This window comes from Silurus aristotelis (genome assembly GCF_946808225.1).
Source record: "Silurus aristotelis genome assembly, chromosome: 1".
NCBI classification, from domain to species: domain Eukaryota; kingdom Metazoa; phylum Chordata; class Actinopteri; order Siluriformes; family Siluridae; genus Silurus; species Silurus aristotelis.
In genome coordinates, this window is record NC_139574.1 from 42,295,136 (window position 1) to 42,310,846 (window position 15,711).

Here is a 15,711-nt window from a genome sequence, read left to right on the forward strand (position 1 = left end):
AATACTGTTATGTTTGCATCATTATGCTATAAAACACATATTTTCCCGTTAAGTTCGGAGCATGCTCAGAAAGAACCGGAGACATGACTGCACAGCGTTTTTTACTCGTTTACTCTGCACACTGCAAACACACCCACATGCAGCACGAGAGTGCCCTCTAATGGCAGATCAGATATTATAACATTATTGCAAAAACATTACAAATACAGTACAGACCCAGTTTACTGGGTGAGAGAGAGAGAAACCGGGGGGGCGGAGCATCTCTGTGTGACGTCACAGTAAGGCAACTTCTATGTAAATCAGAATGCGTCTCTGTTTCTCTCATTTCCGATGTTTGTGTGTGAGTAAAGACACGTAAACATGGTGCTCTTCAGAAGATTTGGAGAGATTTTTCAAACCAAAGGAAAGAGGAAAACTAAACAGATTGCTGAAATGAAGGAGGAGCTGGAACACATGAAGAAGATAGTAAAAGACTTAAATGCATTTATTAATCAGATGAAAGAGAAGATAGCAGAAGAGAAAAAAGAGAAAGTCATTCTGCTACAGATGGTGCAAAAACTGCAGGCTACTTTGGCTTCTGAGCGAAAGCAGCGGGAACAGAACATAAATCGTAGAAATGACACACAGCTCCAGTACATCACTGAGCTCCAGTCTTTCCTGAAACTCTACGAGAAATCTGTAGAACGTGAGAGAGAGATCTGCGCCAGAAAACAAAAGCGACTGCTGGTACGTGTTGCTCAGCTCGAGGTCGCTTTAAAAAGAGAGAGCGAAAAGAAGGCCAAACTGGACATGGAGGAGAGGAACAATATACCACTCCAGGCCATCAGAGAGCTTCAGGTTTCCTTATATCTCTGTGAGAAAGAGAACAATAATTTAATGAGAGACCGAGACCAACTTGAGACACGTCTTGCTCTGCGAGAGGCCACTTTGCTTTCTGAGCAAAATAAACTCAGGAAAGAAAAAGAGAAGGCCAAACACGACCTGGAGGAAATGACCACCTCACACCTCCAAACCACCAGGAAGCTCCAGGATTTCCTCAACCACTGTGAGGAAGAGAAAAAGAGGGCAGAGCACAAGAGAAATAATTTGATGAGAGAACAAGCGCAACTGGAGGACCTTGTTGTTAAACTGGATGAAACTTTGGAATTTGTGAGTGAATTTGAGAAAAAACTAAAGTCCAAACGAGGCATCACTCGCTTTATAACCAGATTCCTCAATAATTCACGAGGAACAGGAAATGGCAGCACTGGAGAGCAACAATCTACAAAGCTCTGGACAGGTTTAGATTCAGCCATGCCATACATATAATAAAGTACAAAACACATCAAAGTTTATTGTCATATTTAATACAAATTTAATATTTTAATATTGTGTGTGTTTTGTGTCTTTTATTAAAGTGTTGGACTTCATTTAAATCGTAACTAAGAATTTAAATCCACATGATAAAATGTTGGGAAAATGTGACAAAAGTAAATGATAATAAAATAAAGGTTCTGATTGAAATAATTTTAACATGAACAGAAGTTAAACTGATCAAAACTATCGATTGCTGCAAAAAGTTTAGTTTGAATGCAGCCTTATAACATCTACTGCTCAAATATAACTTCTGACCACCTCAGTTAGTTACAAAACATCAGAAATAAATCTTTGAATTCAAAACATCACAAAATAACAATTTCATTTAATAGATTTATTTTAATCATTAAATCAATTCAGTTAAAAAAGATTTGGTTCGGTAATTTTGACTCCTTAGATTCAGTTTAAGTCACTGAGTCAGTTCACTGGAATTGATTCAATAAAGTCTGAATCGAGTGATTCACCAGGAAATGAATCGATTCCACAGTTTCAGAAAAATCTACAACATAAAATAGTCGTGTCTCCTTATAAATATTACTTTTAAAGAAACTTTTGTTCTGTTTGTAAAAAACCAGCAGGTGGTCAGAAAGTTCCTTCTCTGTTCCTGGGTTAGTTTGAGGGGTTTACCTCAGTCCTCTTTAAATGCTTTTAATTTTCTTTCTCTGAATCTTTTCCATACATCATACATTCTTATACAGTGATCCAGACTGCGACTAAAATAGTCAACCAAAAATAATAATTTGTAATATTTTTGACGAGATTCCCACCTGCGTCCATATAAATTTGCACGTTATAATCAAATAATCTGCATGTCATGACTTTTGATGTGCGTGTTCTGTGAGGAACGGTTCGAAAAAACGCTTTTCTTTCGTGTTACGGAGCTGAGACTTGCAGAATCGCATTTTTAGCCCCTAAGAAGATCTGTCATAAAAGCACCTAAGAAGATCAGTCATGAAAGCACCTACACGACTGTGCCAGACAGTGTTGTGCTGGTTACTAAGAAATAGTGTCTAGTTTGATTGCCTGCAGAAAAAAAACAAAAAAACCCACAGTGACACAGATATTAGAATGAGTGAAAGATTCCCTCTATGTACATTCTATGAAAGCTGTACACCACTGTGATTTTTGACCTATAAATATGAGTTATAAAATCATTTAAACATCACAAAAACACACACATTAAGAAACTAAAAATATACATGCAACTGATTGGACAGAACTAAAACTTTATTTTTTGCAAAAAAAGAAATTATGGTATTATTACTGTTTATTTTTCATCCAGTGGGTAGGTGCAGTACAGTGTGTGAATAGAATCAAAAATTATTTTTTGCACTTTAAATTCTTTCCATTTCTTACGCTATATTGGTGCTTGCTCGGCTAAAGATTTTAATGTTTACATCTATAAACTTCTTTTGAATATTGATAAATGTTTCTTACCTGAACTATGGCATCAGGTAGGCCAGTTGCAATAATCAGGCCTTCTTTTATCTCCAGTAGCTTCAACATCAAAACTTCTATTATGGGCAGGAGTAACAGTTTTCTTCTCCTTGAAGGATATCCAGAGCAACTGTGAGAGGCTTCATGATGGCACAGTATTTCTCAGAAACTGAAACTCCCTCTCACCAATACATTTTAGCTCTCAACGATTACAGATGGTACTCAAGTCAGTCATGGGTATTTCATCTATTCTCACCACAGCATCATAAAATGAATTCCACCTTGTGGAGCATGGCACAAGCAGTTTTTTGCCAACCAAATCGCCCACTAACTCTGAAGCCAAAGTCGACCAGCTAGCCTTACTCCACAGTGCTGCAAATGTATAATAGAGTATTTGGAAATGTATTTATATTAAACAATTTAAATGTTTTATCAGCCAGGATAAAAATAATCTACAATGGTTGTACCTCACTCTCCTGGTTGTTCTTCTGGAATATTTAAAGTATGCTCATTCCAAATAAAGTAGTAGTTCTAAATCAGAGTAGTGCAGTGGTGGGCCATCAGGGCCAGCAAGTTCTTCTCTGCTGGCCTAAACATTATCAGAAGCACTGATCTACAATTACAACCTAAATTCCAATATTTGTTCGATGAAATTGTGAGTTTTTCTTGGCTGCACTGCTTCCAGTATGTGAATGTTAGATTTTTTTTATATTAGCTGCCATGTCAATCTAATCTGCCCAGGGTCTTCAAAATTAGTTGTGCTGGCCGATGTACCTTAGACTATATTAGCAATGGATCTGTTTCTTTAACCAATCAGATTTCAAATTCGCCTCACAGGGCCAGCTAGCTGGCCCAGACTAGCATCAGCATTTTTCTGTCCTCTGATTGGTTCGTCAGAGCGAAACTGTTACAGCCAAGTTGGACTGGCAAAACATGTCTATAGCGATCCACACACATTAATACATCAGTTAGACTGATGTAGGAAGAGAAATTGATTTGGTCTCGGACGTTGTTAAAAAGCCATCTTCAAGAAAAGCTAGAAATCTAGAAAAGCTAGGTAGCCCAACCCTAAAGCGAGTTAGCTTGTCTCAGCCCAGGAAAGGGTTTGTTCGCCACTTCCAGACCAGTGAATACGAGCGATACCACTGATACCACAGGAGCGTTGCAAATTATGAGTATGCATTATGAGTATGCATCTCTGGAGAGTAAGTTGTATTTCATTTACATTTTTTTATGTTTTTGTCATGTTATTAGACAAATATTGATTCTAAACTGCTCCACATGATATTGATGGCACAGTTGCGGTTGTAGTGTAAAGGTTTGAAGCTTGCTTTAGTAAAATGGTATTCACCCTCCATATGCAAAATGCCTCTCTCTCTGTAATGCCACTCATTGTTATATTGTGTTTTTGTATAGTATTGATGGTTTCTATAATGTCGACATGATAGTGGTTGTATTAAGAGGTGAATTAAATCAGGTAAGTCCACAATGAAGGCGCAGGTACCAAATGCACGGCCCGTCACTAAAGTAGTGTTAAAACAAAGAACACAGACACTCACCATTGCTATTGTTCAACACGTTTACTGTAGAATCTGTAGGAAAATATGTTGTAAATGAGATTCGAAGTATGTTTTAAATACCGACAGCAACATCTCATTACAAACAGCAACATATAATTACAAACAATATAAACACAATGATGAATTTAAAGTACACTTAAGTAAAAACAGTATACGTTACCTTAAAATGTAGGTTTCGTCGTTTTGCTTCTCTTTCAAATAACTGAAAAGAAAAACAGCACTGAAGTAAATAAATGCAATGATGTTTTCATGTTGGATTAACACATCAAAATGTAACTGCTGGCAAAACCCACATCCTCTCCTTATGCCGCTACTACCAAGAACAACAGAGGTAATTAAATGACCATTAACTATTTTCTTGGTTACTAAGGGTCACAGACATGAAATTGCAGAATACAAGTCCGATGCAGTAAATAATTCACAAAGAATCTCTCCCAAGGACAAGTGAGCAATCAACTGGGTTGACAATGAAGTACTGGATTTGAACTAGGCAGGTCCTACCCTTCTCTCTAAGGCCAATCTCTTCATTCATACGATTTACTATTTACTACTACTACAGGTGAAAACCTGGCCAGAAGGAGCTAATTCTGCTCTTCAGGTCTGTTTTGAGAGCACTGACTGGGACATGTTTAGAGAGGCTGCAACCAACGGCGATTCGATCAACTTGGAGGAGTACACATCATAAGTGACCTGCTACATCAGCAACTGCGTTGATGATGTGACCATCTCCAACACCATCACTACACGCTCCAACCAGAAGCCGTGGATGACTGCAAATGTGCGTGCGCTGTTGAAGCAAAGAGACTCTGCCTTCAGATCAGGGGACAGGACGGCCTTAAAAACAGCAAGGGCCAAACTGTCTCGTGCCATCAGAGAGGGGAAGCGCGCACACGCGAAGAAAATCCACAACCACTTCCAGGACAGTGGAGACACTCGGCGCATGTGGCAGGGCATCCAGGCGATCACGAATTACAAGACCACATCACCTGCTTGTGACCGTGACGCCTCCCTCCCAGATGCGCTGAACGACTTCTACGCCTGGTTTGAGGTACAGAACAACGTGGTGGCCAGGAAGACCATCCCTCCTCCCACTGACCAGGTGCTCTGTCTAACCACAGCTGAAGTGAGGAAAACTTTATGCAGAGTTAACCCACGGAAGTCTGCTGGACCTGACAACATTTATGGCAGAGTGCTCAGCGAATGTGCAGAACAACTAGCAAAAGTCTTCACTGACATCTTCAACATCTCCCTAAGCAGCAACGTTGTTCCCACGTGCCTCAAGACAACGACCATTGTTCCTGTGCCAAAGAAATCGACTGTCTCCTGCCTCAATGACTATCGTCCCGTCGCGCTCACTCCCATCGTGATGAAGTGCTTCGAGAGGCTCGTCATGAGGCACATCAAGACACAGCTTCCACCCTCCCTGGACCCCATGCAGTTTGCGTATCGTCCAAACCGTTCCACGGACGATGCCATCTCCACAACCCTCCATCTGGCCCTCACCCACCTGGATAACAAGGACTCATATGTACGAATGCTGTTCATTAATTTCAGCTCAGCATTCAACACAATCATTCCTCAGCACCTGATTGAGAAGTTGAACCTTCTGGGCCTGAACACCTCTCTCTGCAACTGGATCCTGGACTTCCTGACTGGGAGACCTCAGTCAGTCCGGATCGGGAACAGCATCTCCAGCACCACCACACTGAGCACTGGAGCCCCTCAGGGCTGTGTGCTCAGCCCACTGCTGTTCACTCTGCTGACTCACGACTGTGCACCAACGCACATCTCAAATCACATCATCAAGTTCGCTGATGACACGACTGTGGTGGGTCTAATCAGCAAGAAGGACGAGTCAGCATATAGAGAAGAGGTGCAAAGGTTAACTGCCTGGTGTGGAGCAAACAACCTGTCTCTGAACGTGGACAAAACGAAAGAGATGGTTGTGGACTTCAGGCGAGCACAGAGCGACCAATCTCCACTGATTATTGATGGATCCTCTGTGGAGATCGTCAAGAGCACCAAATTCCTTAGTGTTCATCTGGCAGACAACCTCACCTGGTCACTTAACACCAGCTCCATCACCAAGAAAGCCCAGCAGCGTCTCTACTTCCTGAGAAGGCTGAGGAAAGCCCACCTCCCTCCCCCCATCCTGACCATGTTCTACAGAGGGACCATTGAGAGCATCCTGAGCAGCTGCATCACTGCCTGGTTTGGGAATTGCACCATCTCGGATCGCAAGACCCTACAGAGGATAGTGAGGACAGCTGAGAAGATCATCGGAGTCTCTCTCCCCTCTATTATGGACATTTACACTACACGCTGCATCCGCAAAGCACACAGCATTGTGGACGATCACAGACACCCGTCACACACACTTTTCACACTCTTACAATCAGGAAAACGGTTCCGAAGCATTCGGGCCGCCACATCCAGACTGTGCAACAGTTTCTTTCCACAAGCCATCAGGCTTCTCAACACAGAACTGAAACAGAAACTCGCACACACTCACTCACTTAAATGTGTGTTACTGAACTGTACAACCTAGACTAAACACAATCCACTCCACCACCACTTATCTATTTATTATTATTTATACTCGCACCTTGTATTACAGTAGAATGTTTACATGCTGTCTCTGCACCTCCTTGGTGCTGTTTTTTTGCACTACATTGTTCTGTTCTGTTTGTATTCTCTCCTGGGTATAGTTTTTACATTTCTCCTTACACAGTACTGTATAATCAAGTATACAGCAGGTTTACTAGTCGGCGCTATACTTGGTTTTTTGTCTTTTGTCTTGTCTTGTGTTGTCTGTCTGCACTGTCTGTTTGCACTGTTTGCACCAGGTTGCACTCGATGCACTTTATGTTTGTGTTGTAGCTCTATGCTGTTTTTGTTTTGTTGTTTAGTGTAGCACCAGGGTTCCGGAGGAACGTTGTTTCGTTTTTACTGTGTACTGTGTACCACTGTGTATAGTAGAAATGACAATAAAAGCCTCTTGACTCTTGACTTGATCTGTTTTTGATCCTCAACAGGAAAAACTCTTCAAACAGGGAAATGAGTTGAACAAAGGTAACACTGAAATCTCTCTGATTTTCTGTAGATGTTGATGTAGAAGGTATTTGCTTTGACTGTTATAAATTGTTTGTCATTACAGAGAAAAAGTGCTCCTCCACGCAGACTGAGAACGAGCAGGAAGCTGACAAAGGTATTTAGATGTGACATGCTATAAACTATTTTCTAGAGGAGATACAGATTTATATAAATATGTGCTAAACCTATTTGTACATTTCCCTCAAATGATCAGATGATCAGTAGGTTATATTCATTATGCAGAAATCAAACACTTTGTTTTATTGTTTATTTTATTGTACATGTTTTATTTTATATTCATACAGGCCCAAACCCCACAGCAAAGAGAACTGGATCAGACATGTCACCACCCAGGAAAGCTCAAAAGCCTCGACTTGATGCTGCTTCAGCTGATCCTGTAAACACAACACACACAACGCAATCTCTTGCGTTGTACATATCGAATGATCGTTTTCTTCCGTCTCATTTAGTGCTTAGCAGAGACGTTTCTGTCTGTGATTTTGGAGAAGATCAAGGCAGAGAGAGGGTTTATGGGACATGATCTCCTGCAGTCTCTCTGTAGGGTTTATGTAGGCGTGTGTCAACAAAGAGGAGACTCTCACAAAGCACATGGTCTCGCCTACAGGCTCCTTAAAGAAGGTGAAATTATACTGATATTTCATTACTTATCTACTAAAAATGGACACTGATACAGAGAAGACATTTGTGTCTTGTAATTGGTGATGTACAGTGGATGTAAAAAGTCTTCACACCCTTATGAAATTGCAGGATTTAAAAATATAAAGATGTAAACGTAAATGTCAGATTTATTACATCCTTAATTTGATCTAAGAGTAAACAATAAAAAATAAAAAAAAAACATTTCATAGGTTTTTTCTTCAAAATGGGTTTCTGGGCTCTGTCTAGAACATTCCAGAACTTTGACTATCCTTTCCTGAAGCCATGTCTTTGTTAAATTCGATGTGTGAAATTCCTCAGCTTTTTTCAGCATTTTGACCAGCAGCCTCAAAGCATTATGTCACCCCCACCATGCTTTACAGACATTATGGTGTTTTTCCACAGGGTTTTTGGGTGACTAAATAAATATTTTGTCTCTATCTTGTATTTCCAAAAACCTGCAATTTCATACAGGCGTGTTGACGTTTTCTATGCAACATCTTTCTTTTTATACAGTGTATTTACGTCCCGTTGTCTTGCTGCTTTGCAGACTTTCTTGAAGCCCCCCAAGTGATTATGGGCATGGTGACAGCATGGCCAAGTATTTTATCCCATGACAGCTCTTTATGCCGAGCGATTCACATAGTGAGCAACCGGAAAGCAAAGAGAACGATATTTCACTTCCTCAACAAGTATCTGCCCTGGGATGAGGTAAGAAGCTGATCCTCAGTGTTCCTCTCAGTGTCAATGTCTTTTTTTCAACTGGACTTTATCATGTATTTCACTGACTTCTTAATCTACCTTTGATTTCCAAGTATCAGTGTAATCTAGAGGGACAAATTCCTTATAAATTCATGTTGTCACTACATTATTGTAACTATTGCTTTATTGCACAGGGTGTTTAAGAAAAGATTATATTTTCTATATTGTATTTTCTTTCAGGAGCCTCCAGGAAACATCCACAATGCTATCACCAGCACCCTGAAGTCTTTTCTGGAAGACAGCAGTCTGAGGTTCCTGAAGAACAGCTGGTATGGTTTTGATCTCTGCCCTGCTACCTGGAACTACATCTTCAGCCTGGATCTTCTGTGTGCACAACTGGGCTGACCTTGGACCATTACCAATATTATACGGTACTGAATGCAAAACATCTTCAACATATTTCATTTTCAGCTTTTTAATTCTAGAACTTTCGATTCCAAATGATCAGAAATGACAGATTTTTTTTTTTCTAGAACATCAGCGCTGAGAGGATTTCGGTCGCAAAGTTGATATTTAGGCGCCATTTTTATATCTAATCTTTAATACAATAAGATCTCACAGGGAAATATTGGGTAATTGTTGATATAGTGATGTTTCTGTGAGGAAATGTTTATTGTGCATTTATAAATGAAGTTTCCAGGATCAGTATTCAGACAGTCAGAGAGAATTCTGTAACTTTAGCTGTAAGTATTTCACCATGAGAGGGTCTTTTTTCAGGAAGTGGTAGCTCAGTGGTGAAGGCTCTGGATTACTGATCGGAAGGTCGGGGGTTCAAGCCCCAGGATCACCAAGTTCCACTTTTAGGCCCTTGAGCAAGACCCTTAACTCTCTGTGCTCCAGGGGTGCTGTAGTCATAGCTGACCCAGTGCTCTGCCCCCGGCTTTCTTAGTGGTGTAAAGTACATTATAAAGCATCATTACCTTTAGGACCTAGTTCTCATTCCTGACTTTTTCCATTAAGGGTCAAAGTTCTAGTGGTTGTTTGCAAGTTCCCATTCTTGTATAAACTCATAATTGATCGTAAAACCACAATGGCTGCTCCATTACCACCACAAAGACCCTCAACATATCCATTTCTCCTCTTTTTTATTTACTAGGAAGGACCTTTGGCTGATCCTGGACACTTGGCTGATGCAAGCAAAAACAGAGCAAACACGGGTCCGAGACGTCTGTGTAGCAGCAGTTTTCAGGCTACTTGGTAAATTTACTGTAAATCCTGTTTCGGAGCATCATCTTAGATTATTCCTGGATTCTTCAGCTTTTCATTCGCTGTTTCTGACCTTCTTGAACAGGGCGACTTGGTCAATTAGGACTTAAGGAGAACATGCTAACGTCACTCGAAAACCTGGCAAAAAGCATTAATCAGTTTGGAATGCAAAACTTCTCAAAAGGTATTTCTGAAGCATCAAATAAAGATGTTTTTATCGATCTTTATCTTTATTCTCTGATGTTTAGTTTTGTGCTTCAGCAGATCCTAATTTTGTAATGGATGTTGTGTGTAGGTATGCCATGGGAAGTGCAGCTCTCAGTCATCTATGCCACTCATGATCTGGCACCCAGCAACCCTGAAGCAACTCTGAAGACTTTGGAATCATGGAAGAAAAACAGCACACAGCCCGTTCCCCCAGCCGTCATCAAATGCATTACGCAAATCAGCTTCCTTTGTCGTCAGACCGAGTCACAAAGATCACAGCGGTGATTTATCTCTTACATGAATAAAAAAAATTTATCTCTTACATGAATAAATGTCTATTAATCTACATATATTTATGGAGCCATACAGCATTCAGTTTATTATAGTTTACATCTATGTGTAAAAAGTCCTGACAGAAAGCAGTTATTTATGGATTTTATTACTTTACATTTTACGGCACTAGATGGCGCTGTTTCTTCAGTCTTCAGTCCAGGGTGATTAAAAAATTATGTATACGCTGAATGGTAAAGTCTTATGACGTCTATTTTTTATTTATATTTGACATTTTATATTTGTAGATCATTTTTCTGGTTATTATTATTAATTACAAAATTCGTTTTATCTGTACATTATTATAAATACTTTTGAAAAGCTTTCCCAAATGTCATTTATTTTCCTTTTCTCATACACAGCTTTTATAGAACAACAACACAACAGACATTGTCACAAAGAAATACTAATGAAATACATAAAGTACAAATATAAATGTGTAATTTAATTATATGTAAAAGAGGAAAAAATTTACACAAATTATCTACAGATATAAAAAGTCATACACAAAAAGAAAATTAATTTTACTATTAGAATAGTATAATAATAATAATAATAATAATAATAATAATAATAATAATGTGTTTGTAAAACAGATTAAATAATGGCATGAATTAGAATATGCAAATGAGCTGTGATGTCATAAGACTTCTGGCTTTTTTTTTTTTCATTACACAACAGCTGACACAGGAGGAGAATTTTTGCACAAAATCTTTGCAGTTGAGAAATGTATCTAGTTAGGTTAATGATATAATGATAATAAATATAAAAATATAGAATAAGAGGGTGCATAAAGTTCACCCATGTAGTTCAGCTCAGGTCAGCTTCAGCTATCAGTAGTAGAATCTTGTATTATATAATATCATTTAGCAATATGCTTCAGAGAACATATAACATCGCTTATATTAGTTTAAATCCAAGCTTATAATCATTACTCAGCGTTATTATAGTATATTAGTCAGAGGAAGAGTGTAGTATGAGATTCAGGGAAGAGGTCAGACAGGGGCTCGGTGGTGGGGAAGAGGTGCTGGATGATTGTGGAACTACTGCAGAAGTGATAAGAGAGACAGTTAGAAAGGTATTTGGTGTGACATCTGGAAATAGAAAGGAAGACAAAGAGACGTGGTGGTGGAATGAGGAAGTGCAGGAAAACAGAAGGAGAAAGTGGTTGGAGAAACAGAATTGGGTTCGACAAAGTGATGAAAAAGGTAGACAGGAGTACAAGTGAATAAGTGAATCCAGTGAATAAGCAGGGGGAAAAAAAAAAGTCTTATAACATGACAGCTCATTTGCATATGCCAATTAATGTGCCATTATTTAACCCAGCCATTATGGATGCACAAGTCAGTGCACTCTTAGTGCCGGTCCTAAGCCTGGACACATGTGGAGGGTTGCGTTATGAAGGACATCCAGCATAAAACATGTGCCAAATCAAACGAATCAGAACTTCATACCGGATCGGTCAAAGCCCGGGTTACCAACGACCACCACAGGTATCGTTAGCCGACAGGGAACCGGTGGAAATTGGGCTACTGTTGGCTGAAAGAGGAGAAGGAGAGGAGGAAGACGTCTACAGAGGCAGCGGAAAAAGAAAAAGTGGAGGAGAGTGGAGGTTCGGGTGGGTACTTTAAATGTTGGTACTATGACTGGTAAAGGGAGAGAGGGAGCTGAAATGATGGAGAGGAGAAAGGTAGAGATGTTGTGTGTTCAGGAGACCAACTGGAAAGGGAGTCAGAGCAGGAACATTGGAGGTGGGTTTAAACTGTTCTATCATGGTGTGGATGGAAAGAGAAATGGTGTAGGGGTGATTCTGAAGGAAGAGTACAGTAAGAGTGTAGTGGAGGTGAAGAGAGTTTCTAAAAGGGTGATGAACGTGAAGGAGGTAAAGAGGAAGACCAAGGAGGAGGTTTATGGATGTGGTGAGGGAAGACATGCAGGTAGTTGGTTTGAAAGAGGCAGATGTAGAGGACAGGGGGAATGGAGACGGCTGATCCGCTGTGGCGCCCCCTAATGGGAGAAGTTGAAAGAAGAAGAAAAATAAAGAGTATAGTATATTGTGGATGATCTGTTGCACTGTTATGTGCAAAAGTGCATGATCAGGGGATTTTTGAAAGAACAGTACTCGCATGTGAATGCTGACAGGTGCCATTTCAAATCCCCAATTTTTCAAATAAAATTCGGATATTTCTTTAAAATATTGGTTTCTGTAGCCGTGGATAAATAATGATGGTATTAAGAGGTGGATTGGTTCAGGTAGGAGACCACTAAAGGTCAAGGTGTGAAATCCACAGCAGCCACTGATCACACAGATCTATATATATGTTTTCAAGGAAAATTGTGCCATAAACCTTTTCATGTATCTTCATTTTCTTTCGGCTTCTCCCATTAGGGGGCGCCACATCAGATCATCCGTCTCCATACCCCCCCTGTTTTGTACATCCGCCTCTTTTACCCCAACCACCTGCATGTCTTCCCTCACCTTGTCTTCAAAACGTCCTACATGCGCTGTCCCTCTAATAAACTCATTTCTAATCCTGTCCATCGTCGTCACTCCCAACGAACATCTCAACACCTTCAGCTCTGCTACCTCCAGCTCCACCTAATGTTTTTACTCAATGCCACTGTCTCTAAACCATACAACATCTCAGGTCTCACCACAGTCCTATAAACTTTCCCTTTCACTCTCACAGATACTCTTCTATCACTAATCACTCCTGCTATCACTCTTCTCCACCCACTCCACCCTGCCTGCACTCTTTTCTTCATCTCTCTAACACACTCTCCATTACTTTGCACTGTTGACCCCAGGTACCTGAACTCCTCCACCTTCTCCACCTCTTCTCCCTGCAATGGCACCACTCCACTGTCCTCCCTCACATTCACACACATGTACTCTGTCTTACTCCTACTGACTTTCATTCTCCTTCTCTCCAGTGTATACCTCCACCTCTCCAGGATCTTCTCAACCTGCTCACTACTCTCACCACAAATCACAATATCATCCGCAAACATCATAGTCCACGGAGACTCCTGTCTGACCTTGTCTTTCAACCTGTCCATCACCACTGCAAACAAGAAAGGGCTCAGAGCCGATCCTTGATGTAGACCAAGCTCCACCCTAAACCAGTCTGTCGTTCCTACTGCACGCTTCACTGCTGTCACACTGCTGTCCTCATACATGTCCTGCACCACCCTCACATACTTCTCTGACACACCAGACTTCCCTATTCAATACCACAACTCCTCTCTCCACCCTGTCGTACGCGTTCTTTAAATCCACAAACAATGCAACTCCTTTTGACCTTCTCTATACTTCTTCATCAACATCCTCAAACCTCTCCATATATAAATTTTCTTAAACAGAACAAGCATCCATGTTTTTTCATTTATTATCAGTAACACTTCTCTGAAAAATTCCAATAGTTTTAGAGAAACAGATACATGTGATTCCACTGAAAATATCAGTTTTGTGTTTAAAAAAATAAATAAAATAAAAATAAAATTGAAAGTAGGATGTAAATTCATATATAATCATTTAATCAAATCATGTATTTTTTTTTATAGATTTCTTTCTAATATTTTTTTTCATATAAATGTGTTCTCTTTACATATATACATGATGTATTTCCACCCTATAGAAACACTTATGAAGTCGACAGTTAAGATTTTTATTTATTTATTTATTTTATTCCATTACACTTTTTCGCCACCTGATGGCGGTGTTTGCTTAGGATCCAGTGACTTCTTCAATAAGCAGCGAAAAAAGTCTTACTGTATAACATGACAGTTCATTTGCATATGCCAATTAATGTGCCATTATTTCTTCTAATTTACAAAATTTTCCTAAAAAGAAGATAATTTTACTTTAATCCCAGCCATTAGAGTTGCACAAGTCAGTGCACTCTTAGTGCCGGTCCTAAGCCTGGATACATGTGGAGGGTTGCTTTATGAAGAACATCCAGTGTAAAACATGTGCCAAATCAAATATGCGGATCATGAATCAGAATTTCATACCTGATCGGTCGAGGCCCGGGTTACCAACGACCACCACAGGTATCGATAGCCAACAGGGTACCGGTGGAAATGGGGCTACTGTTGGCAGAAGGAGGAGAAGGAGAGGAGGAAGACGTCTACAGAGGCAGCGGAAAAAGAAGAAGTGGAGGACAGTGGAGGTTCGGGTGGGTACTTTAAATGTTGGTACTATGACTGGTAAAGGGAGAGAGGGAGCTGATATGATGGAGAGGAGAAAGGTAGATATGTTGTGTGTTTAGGAGACCAACTGGAAAGTGAATAAGACCATGAACATTGAAGGTGTTTAAACTGATCTATCATGGTGTGGATGGAAGGAGAAATGGTGTAGGGGGGATTCTGAAGGAAGAGTACAGTAAGAGTGTAGTGGAGGTGAAAAGAGTTTCCGATAGGGTGATGAAGATGAAGCTGGAAGTTGAAGGGGAGATGATAAATGTCATCAGTGCTTATGCTCCACAGGTGGGCTGTGAGGTGGAGGAGAAGGAAAAATTCTGGAGTGAGTTAGATGAAGTGGTAGATGGTGAACAAAAGGAGGAGAGTGAGGAATGAAAGAAGAAGAATATGGTGGAAGGAATTGCATTGTGTGTTTGTGGATTTAGAGAAAGCGTATGACAGGGTGGAGAGAGGAGCTGTGGTATTGTATGAGGAAGTCTGGTGTGTCAGAGAAGTATGTGAGGGTGGTGCAGGACATGTATGAGGACAGTGTGACAGCAGTGAAGTGTGCAGTAGGAACGACAGACTGGTTTAAGGTGGAGGTTGGACTGAATGGGGTATATCAGTAGGAGAATACTGAAGATGGATCCACCGGGAAGGAGGTAAAGAGGAAGACCAAGGAGGAGGTTTATGGATGTGGTGAGGGAAGACATGCAGGTAGTTGGTTTGAAAGAGGCAGATGTAGAGGACAGGGGGGGATAGAGACGGCTGATACACTGTGGCGCCCCCTAGCACACTCTCCATTACTTTGCACTGTTGACCCCAGGTACCTGAACTCCTCCACCTTCTCCACCTCTTCTCCCTGCAACCGCACCACTCCACTGTCCTCCCTCTCATTCAC

The 15,711-nt window shown here is 40.5% G+C and overlaps 1 protein-coding gene and 1 long non-coding RNA gene across 3 annotated transcripts; both read left to right on the forward strand.

Annotated features, from left to right (window-relative positions):
• Window positions 1-7,406: 7,406 nt before the first annotated feature.
• LOC310725229 lies at window positions 7,407-7,886 on the forward strand. Its single transcript, XR_014533281.1, has 3 exons — window positions 7,407-7,445; window positions 7,531-7,581; window positions 7,772-7,886. It is a non-coding gene; the product is annotated as an uncharacterized lncRNA (long non-coding RNA).
• A 67-nt stretch (window positions 7,887-7,953) lies between these two features.
• On the forward strand, window positions 7,954-9,927 carry LOC310725182 (little elongation complex subunit 1-like). Of its 2 annotated transcripts, XM_083539910.1 has the most exons (4): window positions 7,954-8,105; window positions 8,674-8,834; window positions 9,066-9,256; window positions 9,603-9,927. In XM_083539910.1, the coding sequence occupies exons 1-3, from the start codon at window positions 7,997-7,999 to the stop codon at window positions 9,228-9,230; spliced, it is 435 nt and encodes a 144-aa protein (XP_083396036.1). In that variant the 5' UTR covers window positions 7,954-7,996; the 3' UTR covers window positions 9,231-9,256; window positions 9,603-9,927. The 2 variants fall into 2 exon arrangements, 1 of the variants encoding a protein (XP_083396036.1); XR_014533267.1 differs by lacking the exon at window positions 9,066-9,256.
• Window positions 9,928-15,711: the final 5,784 nt, after the last annotated feature.